Source organism: Nicotiana attenuata, unplaced genomic scaffold, assembly GCF_001879085.1.
Source record: "Nicotiana attenuata strain UT unplaced genomic scaffold, NIATTr2, whole genome shotgun sequence".
NCBI lineage: Eukaryota > Viridiplantae > Streptophyta > Magnoliopsida > Solanales > Solanaceae > Nicotiana > Nicotiana attenuata.
Genome location: NW_017672335.1, coordinates 112,065 through 126,408, shown reverse-complemented (window position 1 = coordinate 126,408; position 14,344 = coordinate 112,065). Strand labels below are relative to the sequence as shown.

At 36.9% G+C, this 14,344-nt stretch overlaps 1 protein-coding gene across 1 annotated transcript in view; it reads right to left on the bottom strand.

Annotated features, from left to right (window-relative positions):
* Nucleotides 1–14,344, bottom strand: part of LOC109212805 (ABC transporter A family member 1) — a 30,608-nt gene that overhangs the window by 1,582 nt on the left and 14,682 nt on the right. The window contains exons 22-39 of the mRNA XM_019376487.1: nucleotides 14,104–14,282; nucleotides 12,838–13,048; nucleotides 11,944–12,027; nucleotides 11,479–11,520; nucleotides 11,298–11,394; nucleotides 9,256–9,383; nucleotides 9,075–9,179; nucleotides 8,224–8,370; nucleotides 6,837–7,100; nucleotides 6,626–6,761; nucleotides 6,150–6,229; nucleotides 5,953–6,060; nucleotides 4,123–4,273; nucleotides 3,322–3,458; nucleotides 3,147–3,221; nucleotides 2,764–3,067; nucleotides 1,550–1,683; nucleotides 28–86 (exon numbers count right to left, since the gene is read on the bottom strand). Coding sequence (XP_019232032.1) covers nucleotides 28–86; nucleotides 1,550–1,683; nucleotides 2,764–3,067; nucleotides 3,147–3,221; nucleotides 3,322–3,458; nucleotides 4,123–4,273; nucleotides 5,953–6,060; nucleotides 6,150–6,229; nucleotides 6,626–6,761; nucleotides 6,837–7,100; nucleotides 8,224–8,370; nucleotides 9,075–9,179; nucleotides 9,256–9,383; nucleotides 11,298–11,394; nucleotides 11,479–11,520; nucleotides 11,944–12,027; nucleotides 12,838–13,048; nucleotides 14,104–14,282 — 2,441 coding nt within the window. The remainder of the gene's footprint in view (nucleotides 1–27; nucleotides 87–1,549; nucleotides 1,684–2,763; nucleotides 3,068–3,146; nucleotides 3,222–3,321; nucleotides 3,459–4,122; nucleotides 4,274–5,952; nucleotides 6,061–6,149; nucleotides 6,230–6,625; nucleotides 6,762–6,836; nucleotides 7,101–8,223; nucleotides 8,371–9,074; nucleotides 9,180–9,255; nucleotides 9,384–11,297; nucleotides 11,395–11,478; nucleotides 11,521–11,943; nucleotides 12,028–12,837; nucleotides 13,049–14,103; nucleotides 14,283–14,344) is intronic.

Below are 14,344 nucleotides of genomic sequence, written 5' to 3'. Positions count from 1 at the left end.
AAGAACTTAGCATGACGGAAAGTGTACCTGTTCCTCTCTATGTATCCGAAAACATCAGCAAGTGAAAGACCTTCTCCACAAGGCAACTGAAACAATTTTAAGAATCCATCAGTTATTGAAGATCATGTCCACATGCTAAAGTTACGTAAATACGTTGGGAAAACGCTCTCTGCCCCTTGGCTATTGAAATCTTATTCAGATAGTTTCAAATGTTGACGAGGCATATGATCTACTATTTGCATTAGCGCTCAAGCTTTTAGCTGAATGAGGCTAAAATGCTAAAAGGATGGACCTATGTTGCAAAATCAGTACAAGAGTAGATTCTTAACCGGAGTGTGGTCTGCCTAAATCACCAGGCCTCATCAGGAGGGGATTGTCTCAAAAAGTTTGAATTGTTCCAAAAAGTTTTGGATTGTTCTGAATGGTACAAAGGAGTTAAAATTTACAGGTATCCCGAATGGTCAGATGCGTCTGTTTGCTGAAACAAGCGTCTGCCTCTGTCAAGAATGTTGGTTTGCATTGGTTAACAATGAGAATTTCGCCTCTTAGACCTAAGGTTGGAAAAAAGATAGAGGAACGTCCAAATACCGTCTGGCGTTGTTTTAGATTCAAGAACAATAACGGTATTCACTTACTGTTTCAGTAACCAACATCTTTCTACAATGATACCTAGAAAGATCAAGCTGACCAAAACTAGCTTCAGGATCCTATAACCAGAGAACCGCAAAATTATTATCTTCTTAAGTAGGTCAAATCAAGCTTGCAGATTATACATAACGAAAGGGCTATTTTTGATGTACTTAATCCTATAGCATCACCCAGAGAATGAGCGTCTTCTATGATCACCAAAGAGTACAGCCTCGATAATATGGAGGGATAAATACTACTTCTCCGTCCCAATTTAAGTGACACGCTTTCCTTTTTAGTTAGTCCCAAAAGGAATGACACCTTTCTATATTTAGTAACAATTCAACTTTAAATTTTCCCGTTTGCCCTTAATGAGAAGATTTCTAGCCACACAAATTATTATGATTTGTTTTAGACCACAAGTTTCAAAAGTCTTACTTTATTTCGTAAACTCTGTGCCCAATCAAACACCTTCATATAAATTGGGATACTTATTAGTACTTCACATGATTCGTTATAATATTATCGATAAAGTTATACTAACCGACAATCAACTCTAGTACATATAGGGACGTGCGCACATGTGCAATTTAGCAAAAATATCTTGCTACTTGCAATTGGTAGTAGCAAAGACATACTGGACGCGCGCGCACGTGCAATTTAGAATGCTAGCCCGTTCTTCCCGTCCAGGGGTGCCAGAGGGAAAGAGGTTTAATCTGGTAGATGTTTCAATGTAGTTGATTTTATTATCCAAGCTTCACTAATAGGTAAAGTTAATTAGCCTGGACTCTTATTGGTGAAAGAGCATCTTATATATCAACCAGTGAGGAGTTCCGGATGCAAAAGAACTGCGACCAGTTCAACATGGCATTTTTATCATAAGGTAAGTTTTTGTTAATAAACATGTTCAACATGGCATTACCTGGTATTTAACACTCAATCCATTGCAACCTTGAAATGCTGCGCCAGGAAATGAAGACTGAATGAATGAATGGATTTTCGAAAATTTCTCCTTAGCCAACCACCACTCACAGAATATCGGCAACGGGAGTCCACCTAGCATGATTCCAGAGAGGCAAGCAAGCAAACAAAAAAATATTAGTTCTCATTAGATGCACTTATCTGTGAAGACCATTTAAAGAAAAGTAGCAGAAGATTTCATCGACATAAGAGAGAATCAAATGATGGTGAAAAAGAGTAGAGCTCCAAAACCCAAGAAATAGAATGGACGGGACAATTAAGAAACTATTACAAGAATATTTAGCCTTTCAACAATGTAAGAGCTCAACAAGTTTGTGCACAGTGAGAAAGTCAAAAGATTGTGATGCTGAGTATAGTTAATTTCCAAAAAATAAACAGATTCAGGTGAGAAAAATCTACTGATTAGTAAATAGAGTAGTTATATTGTTTCCTAACAGACCAGCGTCAACCAATATAGATGATCATAAAGAAGTATTTTCCCAACTGAAAATGTATACATATATTGAATATTGATATAACAAGACATCCATATTGCTGCCTTGACTACTACATGTTTTCTTATAATATTGCTGTTGATAATGCTTGTTATCTTATTATCCTGTTATGGTTACTGCTTGTTTTCTTATTATCGTGTTATGATTACTGCTTGTTTTCTTATTATCTTGCTGTATTGATTGCTTTTTCTTTCCTTGAGCCGGGGGTCTATCGAAAACAGCTTCTCTACCCCTTAAGGTAGGGGTAAGGTCTGCGTACACACTACCTTCCCCAAACCCCACTCGTAGGATTATACTGGATTTGTTGTTGTTGTTGATATAACAAGACATCAAACATTTCAACAAATAACAACCTTAAAAGTTGCATGCATACTCAGACGAGTCATGTTTACAATGTAAAAAGAAGATATGCAAGTTTCCTCTCTAATAGAAGGGGTGTCCTTATCAGAGGGTATTTGAGAAATCAATTATTGAACTACTCTGAGAGATCGCTAACTGAAGATTCTTCCTTTAGCATGGTTTCATTGCTTAACATTTCCCTGGGACACCGACAATCTAAGGTAATATTTACTTTCTTCTTGACCAATAAAATATAAAGGAAAAAAAAACAAGATCCAAAAGGCATGTAATGGAGGAAATTTAAGGATATAGGTTGATGTACCATCACGATCTAACTGCTCTGACAACTGGTCACCAAAAATTTTACAAGAGTCATCAGTTGCAGATACTAGTGCTTTCACCCTTTCTTCATTGCCAAACCACTGTCCAACGGCCATGATCATTTCCTTTGATACGCTTATTTCTGCTGCCGATACGTCTTCTGAGGCTATAGAGTTGGTACCTCCAATGCAAACTTCAATATCATTTAATATACTCCTAGAGTGAGGACGAATATCAAATAGTTTCTCTTGAATTAGTAGGCAGAGATTTTCCAGATCCAAACAGCTGACTTCAACTGGTTTAACCTGGAGATAAAGATGCAGAAAGGATATATAGATAGTTCTGTTTGAAAATGAGTGCGAAAAAATTAAGCGTCACAAGTACCTCTAGTTCAAGATGATTCCCGAAGCGGGTTTTCAAATGCTGAGAACTACCAAGACACCTCAACCTGCCTCCAACCTTGGGATACATAAAGAATAAGAGGTAAAAAAAATTCATTGAATTAGGCCTTTGGAATATGGGATTATTTATAATCAAGGTAAGAACACTGCTCAGATACCATTATCCCAATCCTAGTGCACAGAGCTTGCGCCTCATTCATGCTGTGAGTAGTTAAAATTACAGCTGTCTTTCCTCGTCTAGTTGACAGACGAGAAATAACTTCCCACATGAAACGTTTGGCAATAGGATCCATACCTGGAAAAATGACAATACAGATAAAGATTTTGTAAGAGAAGTATCTAGACAAAGCTATCACTTGAACATTTAGGTTACAGAAATTCTAAATAGGGAAGAGAGTAGGTTTGCAGATTCTGTGAATTCAAAAAACTAGAGGCCCCTCCTATGTTAAAATAGCTCCTAAAGAGTCCTATAAGACTCCAAACAAAATAACTTTCAGAAGCTATGGCCTAAACTTAAGATCTACATCTGCAAAGGTACGAATTCAAAGCCAATCCAAAGGAATTATAAGTTCAAGAATGTGGTCACTAAAACTCCCAGCTTAAAGGTGGAAATTGCTTTTTCTTTTATATCAGATAACCGTAGTGTCGGGGCTAGCTTACGCACACCTCGACTAATTCCACGGGTTACCTGCTACCTCCCACCAAAACTCTGTCCACTAAGGCTTGGACATATGGGAGGAAATCACCTGGTGGTGTTTTTGCCTCCGCTGGGAGTTGAACCTGAGACCTCATGGTTCTCAACCCACTTCATTGGCCACTTGGTCATGCCCTTGGGAAATTGTTTCTTTTGCTATTTAGAATGGGTTTTATTGAACCTCTCTCTTTAAACTGCTTAAATTTAGATAAAAATACCAAACGTTAAAAGATATTGGCGGAATGACTAGAGGTAACTTAACGACCTGTGGATGGCTCATCAAGAATGACGATAGGCGGATCTCCAATCATTGCAATTGCAACAGATAACTTGCGCTTGTTTCCTCCGCTTAAGGCAAAGGATGGTTTATTTGCATGTTTCATCAGGTCAAACTCGAGCAACTTTTGCATAACAACCTGTCAAGATCTACTAGTGTCAAAAACCATTTGATGGTCAACAAAGACCACTTCAGCTAAAAGACATAAGATTGTCACTCTCTTTTTTTTGGTCAAATAAGAAGATTGACACTCTTTTTTTGGTCAAATAAGAAGATTGTCATTCTCATTCAAGCTCTAATTTCATGGCATTACAAAAAAAAATTGATTTGTTTGCAGTCATGAAAGTTTAGCTGATTATTTTGCTGTCATTCCCATTTTATACAGTTTTTTCCTTCTCCCTGTGAGACAAGAACTTTCTCCAAAGGTAATAAAATGGTGTCAGAACGATCTCTCATTGGCATACCATTAGATGATTCCACAAAGTAACATCAACTTTCTCCACTGAGAACATGTCTTAAAGAACATCTGGAAAAGCAGACTTGCAAATTACATAATAAATCAGAGAATATGACTCTAAGAGTGCGGCATGATGTAAAATGGTTTCCTGGAAAATGTAATCCTGGATGAAATATTTTCCTACGTGAAAAATGACTTATGTCATTGAGGTATAAGTCAATTCCTCTTAAACTATTCTAGTTCTATCTCAATGTCTTTTGTTTCAACCAACATTTTAACATAATTGTCAGCCTTTTTTTTAGAAGGAACATTATTGTCAACCTTTAATATTCAAAACTACACAAAACACCACCTCCATGCCACATCCACCGCAATCTGCTGTTAGTACAAGTGGCCAACTTTAATTGCCAACAAAAAGAACAATGGAAAATTATATGAACAATTGTTTTTCCAAAGAAACAAATTTTCCCTGGAAAACATTTTACTCCGTAAAAATCACCTTTATATATCATCATCTGTAGGCACTATAAGTGGACATGAACCAGGAGAGAAACTCGTCCTTCTTATAGGCACAGCAGCAGAGGCTTGGCATATTCAAAAATTAATTAGAGAAAGGATTCTGAACAAGTGTACTAGCTACCGAGCTGCCTTTATGATAGAGGTAGGTTGGAATATCTCTCGTCTCCTACTAATTAGCTTAAGAATCTCAGACAGAGAGGAAGATCAAACATGAAGAGACTTCACTTGAACCAACATCCACGGATCAAGAAATTATCAGGAAAATAATGTTACACCAATATTCACAATTTTCTTTTCTGATAAAAGAAATGTATTGACATCCATATCATTTTTTTCAAATAAGTAGATTGGCATCCAAATCATATTTCATGTATTGGACTGAACTCTTGGTGGGAGAGGTTCTTTATTTTAGATAATGAAAGCATTCCATTACTACCAACCCATGGAACTTCAGACCCTTTCATTTCAATCAAAATTTCCAATAAGAAATAAGATCATTCTTGTTAGAGAAACTTATGCAAAAGCACAGGTTGAATCTAGTTCACTTCTCTAGTGTTCGTCTCCATCAATCTGTATTCCTTGATGTAAAAAGAAAAAGAAACAAACCAAACTACTAATTTACTCATGTTGTCTGGAAACATACAATCTTTAGCATCTACAAGACTTGAGCAATTCTACCAACAAACAATGTATCACATCAACAGCACATGTACAAAACGTATCACATCAACAGAACATGTACAAGCCACCACCCTACTAGAACTTGTAAAAGATATGCTATGAACTATGATAGAGTCAAATTCGAGTACACTTTTGGACATATAAAATCAAGAGATACGTACATCTTCCAATTCATACTCTGGTACTCCTTTAATTCTTGCATAGAGCTCAAGATGCTCTTGGACGGTCAGAAATTCAAGTAAAGTATCAAACTGAGGACAATATCCAATCTGCATTGAGAAGACACAGACGGCATGCAAGTAAATTCATTGATAGCAAACGGGAACTGGGTACATTATACAGGAAGAACGATCCATACATGTCTACGAGCAACCTTGGGATCTGAACGTATATCTTTACCAAAAATGAATGCCGTTCCGTCACTAGGGTTTTCTTCTCCTGCATTAGTAAATTATAAGAGAATATTTGACTCAATGTTGGTTTATTTACCAAAAGAAATTAAGAAAAGTAACAGCACAGTAGGACGTAAGCACAATGTTTGCAGGTAGGAACAAAATAAGTAGTTTAAAGCACACATATAACTTGTTAGAACGAAATCCATCATGTTTTGAAATGTTTAAAGAAGAGATAATTAAAGTACTCTAGGAACTTAAAGAAATTTAAAAAAACCAATTACCAAAAGAGACAGATTGTCAATAGCCAGGCTACTTTTCCAGCAATTGATATTATAAATACAAAGTGGTTCTGTAAACTTCCTCCATTATCACAAACATGCATATTCTCACAGCTAGACGCAAATATAGAATTATGTAATGCTGCAGAACAGAATCGTACCAGATAGCATTGACAGTGTTGTTGTCTTCCCTGCTCCATTAGTTCCTAGGAACCCAAAACACTCTCCTTCTTGGACAGAGAAAGTCAGTGAATGCACAGCAACTTTTGGAATTTGGGACTTCCCTCCAGGATATATCTGAAAAGAAACATACTTAATTCAGCAGACTTAACGCTTTAATCTTTTGAACTACAGGCAAGAGAATATTCATACCTTTCGAAGATTACAGAGGTGGATAACAGCATTATCAGTTGAGCCAGATAAAACCCTGTCTCTCTCTGCTTTAACATCTATGTCTTCGTCCAATTCAGAAGCAACATCGCCTGAGGGTGGTCGCAGAAGAGGTTCTGAAGACCCGAAGGAAATAGCATGCCTAGATTTTCCCAAGCTTTTCCACCACTCATGAACTCTGTAAAGACTCCTTTTTTGTTGAGGCAAGAATTCAAGCCCCAGAGTTAAAAGGAAAAACACAACGGCCTGAATCGTTGGATATCCAAAATTAAAAAAGTTTCCTTAAAACCTAAGAGATCTTAGCAAAGGCTATAAATGAGGTGGGATACAGATAGCAAGGAAGAAGTACATAGATGGAAGATAACTAACAAAGACACAACAGGGATGAATAGTGCTAAGAGAAAAAAAAATTGTTCCTGAAACTACACAATACATGCGAATACGAGCAAATCACAACAACACATCAAAGGCCTATAAATGACCAAGAAGAAATAAATACCAAATGAAGATCTCAACAAGCAAAAGTGCTTGTTCAAATTTGAGGTCAGCCAATGGAATTATTCCATTGTTTAGCATGGGCAAACTCAAAAAGTGATAAAGTAATCCGTGGGAAGAGAGATCACGTGGTGGAAATGATGGTTATGCCGGGAAAATTTTTTTTTTTATTATTTAAATAACTGAGAAATCCCTAAGGACCGTTGGTGCAGGATTCAGAACTCTGTGGATAACCGGCCCGCCCTCTACTATTCTTGTTGAAGTGCATGACCATCTCATCTGAAAGTTTAAGTGTCAGAGACAGAGAGAGAGCACACTTTCATTGACGTAATTATATATCTTCAACACGCCACCTCACGTGCGGGCTTGATTCTTTTCAGTGAGTCAAGTACGAGAAAATTCTTTTTGATACTGAGTGGCAGTGAGAATTGAACTCAAGACCTATATCTGCTCTAATACCATGTTGAAGTGCGTGATCATCTTTGCATAGCACACTTTTATTGACTTAAATCTTCAACACTTCTCCACTTAAATACCAGTGCATTCGTTTGTGGGGGTGGGGTAGGGCTGAGGTGGGGGGTTCGAGCTTGTGATCGATAGGATAACTGTTTGTGACAAGAGAGGTAGAAAGTGCTCCTAATCTTGTACATGTAAGCCTAAATGATACGATCTGGTAGAGGTAAGTGGTCATGAATGTGACATGTTTTCAACAATTCTGTGTCTTTCCATCACACAAGGAGAGAAAGAGAAAGGACAAGCTAAACAAAACATTACCAGACGACATATCACAAATGACTTTTCTTAAGAAAGAAATAACTATGAGATGATCAAGCTGCAAGAAAGTTTAATTAGAGTCAACAAACCAGATGGCTACCTCAGCAGCCAAGTATAATATAGCAGCACCAGTCACATTCCAGTCAAGAACGTTATCTCTAGATCCATTCTTCATCCCTTGTCTTAAAAGAGCCAATGAAGCTAATCCATCAGCGAAGCAAAATCCCGGTGACAGTCTAAAAAAGTTCTGCAAAAGATTGTCCCTTGTTAGTAGGATTATTCATTGAGAGAGAGTTGATCACATATGTGCTACAGTGAATACATTAAGAGACATTACTAAAAGGTAATTAGAGAGTGAGTCTCTTGAAGACAATATCTTACTTGACAATCCAACTAAAGTAATTCATTTGTTATTGCCATTGGTGATAGCATAGTGTACATTGGTGTAAATAAAAAGTCTTTATATCAAGAAAGGGCAGCATGATATAGAAGAAGCACAGATTCGCAAGACCATCCAGTTTCATGAGTATTCTTTGGTACATTTATAGATACAGTGTTAAAAAGTTCCATTTTTTCGTTTATCCCGCTCTTCTTCTCCTTCCAGATCAATGATTTAGGACTTCAAAAATACTCGCTCAATGTTTAGTTGTCACCAGAGTAGTCATTCTGTGACTTTACAAAGCTTCCAGGTGACCGATAAAGTGAAGATAGTAAACAGAAAAACGCATTTCAATATTTCGAACTTTCACTTCAAAGGGTACAAAGATTTCAGAGATAGAGATCCTACAATCTGCAGTAGCAGTAACTTAATGCATGGAAATTGACAATTATTATATGAATTCAACAAATCTCTCTAAAGGATGCCCCTTCACATCTAAAGCTAAAACTATAACTACCCAGACATATAACATAATATAGTAATTCAGAGAGAAATACTTTAGGCCTTCCAACCTTGAGCAGAGAATTTAAGTGTGTTGTAGAATTTATAAGTCCCATTATGAAGGATAGAACCATAAGAATGAGGCCAGTGAAAAATTGGACGAGGAGGACAACATTCTGCACATAAAAACAATATCAGGATCAACAATATTCGACAAGTAACAAATCTTCAGATATTCTTCAAAACAGATACCTGAGCCATGCTGTGCTCGGAAAAGAAGAAAGTGAGGCAATATGTTGATGACGCCATTGCTAATCCATATTCAAGAAACAACAGAATTGTTGGGATGAGAGAATCCTTTCCAATAAATTGCTCAAGACCTACAGAAGCACTTCTTTTTAAAAAAAATTGGATAGTGAAAATCAACTTTTTTTAAGTAAGGCAATGAGAACTGTTAAATGGACACTGGGCCTAACTCAACCCCAAAAGCTTGCTCGGGAGGTGAGGATTGTCCAAGTCCATATAAGGAGACCACCCATCCCCTTCATTGTCGATGTGGGACTCAAACACCCTCTCTCACGCCCAGGACTAGACATCTGGAGCGTGGACAATTATGGGCCCAACATCGGAAAATTGGGATGGGTCCTGCTTTGATACCATGTTAAATGGACATTGGGCCTAACTCAACCCCAAAAGCTAGCTCAAGAGGTGAGGATTGTCCAAGTCCATATAAGGAGACCACCCATCCCCTTCATTGTCGATGTGGGACTCAAAAAGAACAAACAAAAATCATACTCCCTCTGTCCCAATTTATGTGGCGGAGCTCAGATTTTGAGAGTCAAATTTCTTAGTTTTGACCTTGAATTCGGATATAGAATCTTTAACTTTTTTAAAAGAAAGTTTATATATTTGAAAACTATGTTAAAAATACTAAAAATCACAATGATTACCAATTTAAAATATCTGAAAATGCATATGAAAATATCACGATCAAAGAAAAACTCGTTTTACTCTCGAAATTTGAACTCTTGACACATAAATTGGGACGGAGAGAATACAACTCTATGTGGTATTTAACAGGAGAAAAGACAACATTCTCACAAGGTGGATAGAACTAACATGATATACTCAAGAATATTTCATATAAGTGATGACCTTCCTCGATAAGGAGGTTGAATCAAGGATAAGAAAAACAAGCATGTGATCAATACAATAGTACGCCATATGCTAGGAAATGAACCTTGGGTCAAACTCAAACTAAAAGCTAGCTCATGAGGTGAATGTCCAAAACTATATAAGGAGACAACAAACCATAGCCGTAACTAATGTGGAACTCTAACACCCTCCTCCTTCCCCGCAAGCCCAGGACCGAAGGACCGAACATCTGGAATGGAGGTCCAACACTGCGTAACCAAGAATAAGGATGGTTCTGGCTCTGATACCATACAAGGAAAATGGACCTTGGGCCTAACTCAACCCCGAAAGCTAGCTTTTGGGTGAGGATAACCCAAGAGCATATGAGAAGACAATAGCCCATACCCTTGACCAATGGGGACTAACAATCTTTTCTGTCAACACAGATCCAAACAGCCAAGTTATACAGTTTAGATAGGATGGAGTTACTATGGATAATGTATAGGCATTATCCAGTTTTTATCTCAATCTGATATGAGTGATTGAGTAACTTGGCAACAGTACTGTGAAATGATAAAGATGCTTCTGAAGAAACTATGGTGTAGGTTCTCTATCTTTTAGCATACAGCTCGTATACTAGGTTTTTCCCCATCATTAATAAAATTATTAACCTCATAAGACCTAGTTGTAAGAAAACTATTTGGAACAACAAAAACATTTGAAGAAAAAACCATAGAGGAGAGTGAATCGGTACAACTAAATCTGAGAGAGGGATTAACCAACTGAATAAGTATGTCGCCAGAGTCGCAAAATTTGAAAATAAAACCATGGACAAACCTTTTAATTATACCCCTCAAGTTTTTTCAATTTTCACCTTAAGTCTTTTATCTAAAAATGATATCTTATAATTGAAACGGCTCTTTGAGCTGTTTTCAAGGTGCATGGTAGCAGAAACTTAATACTTCTCGACAAGATATCTCATACAAGAAACCAACCTACAACAGAAATATTACAATCTAAGAACAGTGAAATAACAATGTAAGCAGAGTGAAGTTTTTTCAAAATATTAAACTTTTAAGACCTAAATTAAGAATTCTTGACTATCAGTCAACTGAAGCAAACTCCTTTATCAATAGATAGACAGAAAAGCTGAAGCATACCAAATATCCAAAAGAGAACTAATGCAAAAGATGAAGGAAATAAGAAGCTGATGAAGTCCCATATATATGTGGAAGCCCAATATGAGAGTATGGACACCTGCAGAATTTGGGAGCATTAAAGCATCATTAGCAATTCTTAAAATGTGCGATAGACTAAGACATGTTGAAGAGAGAAATATACCCCACTGATTAGCTGTTGATGCTTAGCTTTCACTTCACGTTCCTGCAGGAAAAAACATAAATATGTACCCAGCCAGTAGCGTGGTTATACTTGACACCTCAGGCAAATTACAGAACATACTTCACAAAGGGTGAAAAGAAATAACATCAAGAACAAATCGGCATGCCAATCATAGATGAGAGCCATCGTTATGTGTGAGAAATGTTAGATTATCATGTGAGTATGTGTTCAGATTCATACATGTCTAAAATCGTTGAAATTGAATAAAGAAAATCATATATAATATTCAATTGGACACCTTAAGATATTCCCTATGAAATTATAGAATATGTACCTACTTTACTAGTATAGGGACGGATTACCTATATTATACCTGGGGGCTGGATGGTGCTGAAGTATCAAGAACACTTATAATATCATTTCTCAAACTGCAATACAATTTGTTAGAAGAAAGAGCAAATTTACCTTGACAATCGCCACAGCGAATGAGGCAGGAATGAAAGAAAAGGCTATATTGATTACAACTGCAGCAGAGAAGGCGTCCATATCCTAAAACACAAACACAGGTTACAACATAACCATCAAAAGAAGCAAATTCAGAATTACATCATTGACTGATGTATCATAGAGCAGTAGATAAAAAGTCAATATTCAAATATTGGGAAATGGAAGTTGACAACTTGTTATTTCACCAAAATATTTATCGTTAACAAAAGGGTATGTGTAGTTTGGTAAAAGACTTGCTTCACATATTAGTAATCTATGTGGTCAGTGATGATCTATGTTGCTCGGACTCTCCGAAAATATCGTCGGGTGTGTGTCGGATCCTCCAAAAGTAGTGCATTTTTGGAGGATCCGACACGGGTCCAACAGCATTTTGGAGAGTCCGCACAACATAGATGATGATAAGTTTATATATGTGTATATATATATATATATATATATATATATTAGTAATCTATGCAAGACATAAACTGTAGTAAATACACAATTAAGTACAACATCAAGGTATAATAAAAGATATAGTCAGAAAACTTCAATAAAGCAAAATGAATTGTTAGATAAGACATGTTATCGATGATATTTTACAAGTTACATGCAGCAGCTGTAACTTAAACCTGTGAAACATCTTCAACACCACTAACCCCAAGATTTACTTGCAGATTATCATGTTAAATGTTATTTACAGGACGAAAAATAATGTATCGCCTTGTAGGAAACAAAATATGACTTCACCACAGCTAGCTCTTTCAGAAATAATCAGTAAACATTCTAGCCGGAACAATTAATCAAGGAATTTGCATTGACAGGCGTAGAATGCTCCAATTTCATCAATAATAAGATGATAGAAAATCATACATGATGTTGCTGATGCTGACTTGCTGTCTGCGGCAAAGGGTGGTTACGAGTGAGAATTGTCATATTTTCATTATGTGTAGCTAGCCTGAGTATTGCTGAATTCATCAAATTGATAAATGTTGGAGCAGAATGCTGGCAAGAACTGTTGTGTAGAACAGTGTACCCAAGGCTACCATCACCAGTCTGATTATCCATGACTATCGCTCCATACCTGCAATAGAATATGCATGAAACTGATTAGAGAAGGAAAATATGATTCATTTGGCAGACCTATTAAGCTAAATAAATAACCATTGCAGGCAAATGGGGAAGAAGTAGAATGTATAGTACAATCACTACATTCGATTGGAATGTGACGAGACTTCATTTACTTGCATTTTTTATTTTTTTGACAAACTAACAAGTCTCAATATAATAAATGAATCTCCAGCACAAATTATGTGCTCTACTTGCATTTAAAATATCGAAAATTGGAGGTTTCTGATCATTATATGCCCAGGATAGCAATAAAGTAAAAGATCCAGAACTGAATCGTAGCTGTCTTCTATCTAGATACTAAAGCTCTCACCAGATTAACTATGTCGATACCTCCAGAAAGCCAGTTGTAAGCATTTTTATACATGTTATGCATACTTGTTAAGTGTCTTAAATTGGTCGAGGAAATAGGTTGTCGTATCCTTATACGGTCTTGGACAATCCTCACCTCAAGAGCTAACTTTTGAGGTTAAGTTAGACCTGAGATCCATGTTCTTAACATGGTAAATGAGCCAAACTTTGATGACCCCATTTTACAACTGCTTTCTCTCTTTCATATTCCATCACTCTGTGCTTCTCTCTCTCAACTCAACCCGTGAAGCTGCTCCGGTGTCTGGGTTTCTCTTTTTTCAGCCCATCGAGCCACTAACTTTGCTCAGACTCACTCCTAACCGATTAAGCCTTCTCTCTGACTCTCTCTGCTCCAGGCCCACTCATCCAAAAGCTTAAGTTGGAGTGTGTAACCACCTCATCTAAAAGCTTATGCTGTTAGAGAGAGTGCAGTTTATCTTCAACAATTACTACCTTAAAGAAAAGATTTTCATTTTCCAAGTATCAGTAGTTTTAGTATACTATATAGTACACATAATAATAGCCATGGAATGGTTGAAGTACATGTTACATGTGCAAAGGACATTCTGAAGCACTAGTAAAATGCTAGCCCAATATACAAAAATAAAATACAACCACAACAATCCTTTGAAGCTGAAGATGACTTTCAAAGTAACTCACCTTGACTGATAAGATTCATTAAAGCTAGACATAAGATATTCACTCATCGATAGTAGGACAGGGCCCAAAGTTGATCCTGCTGCTTCTATGGCATCGTTCATTGCCTTAGCAGAATCAGGAAACCTGTATGTTGTCTCCCGATACTTTTGGATCCAGCCTCCATGGACATGATCAGAAACCTGCACCATCAAAGCATTGCAGGTGAAGACCTTTAAGTATTAATAGAAAGAGTAAAGATGAG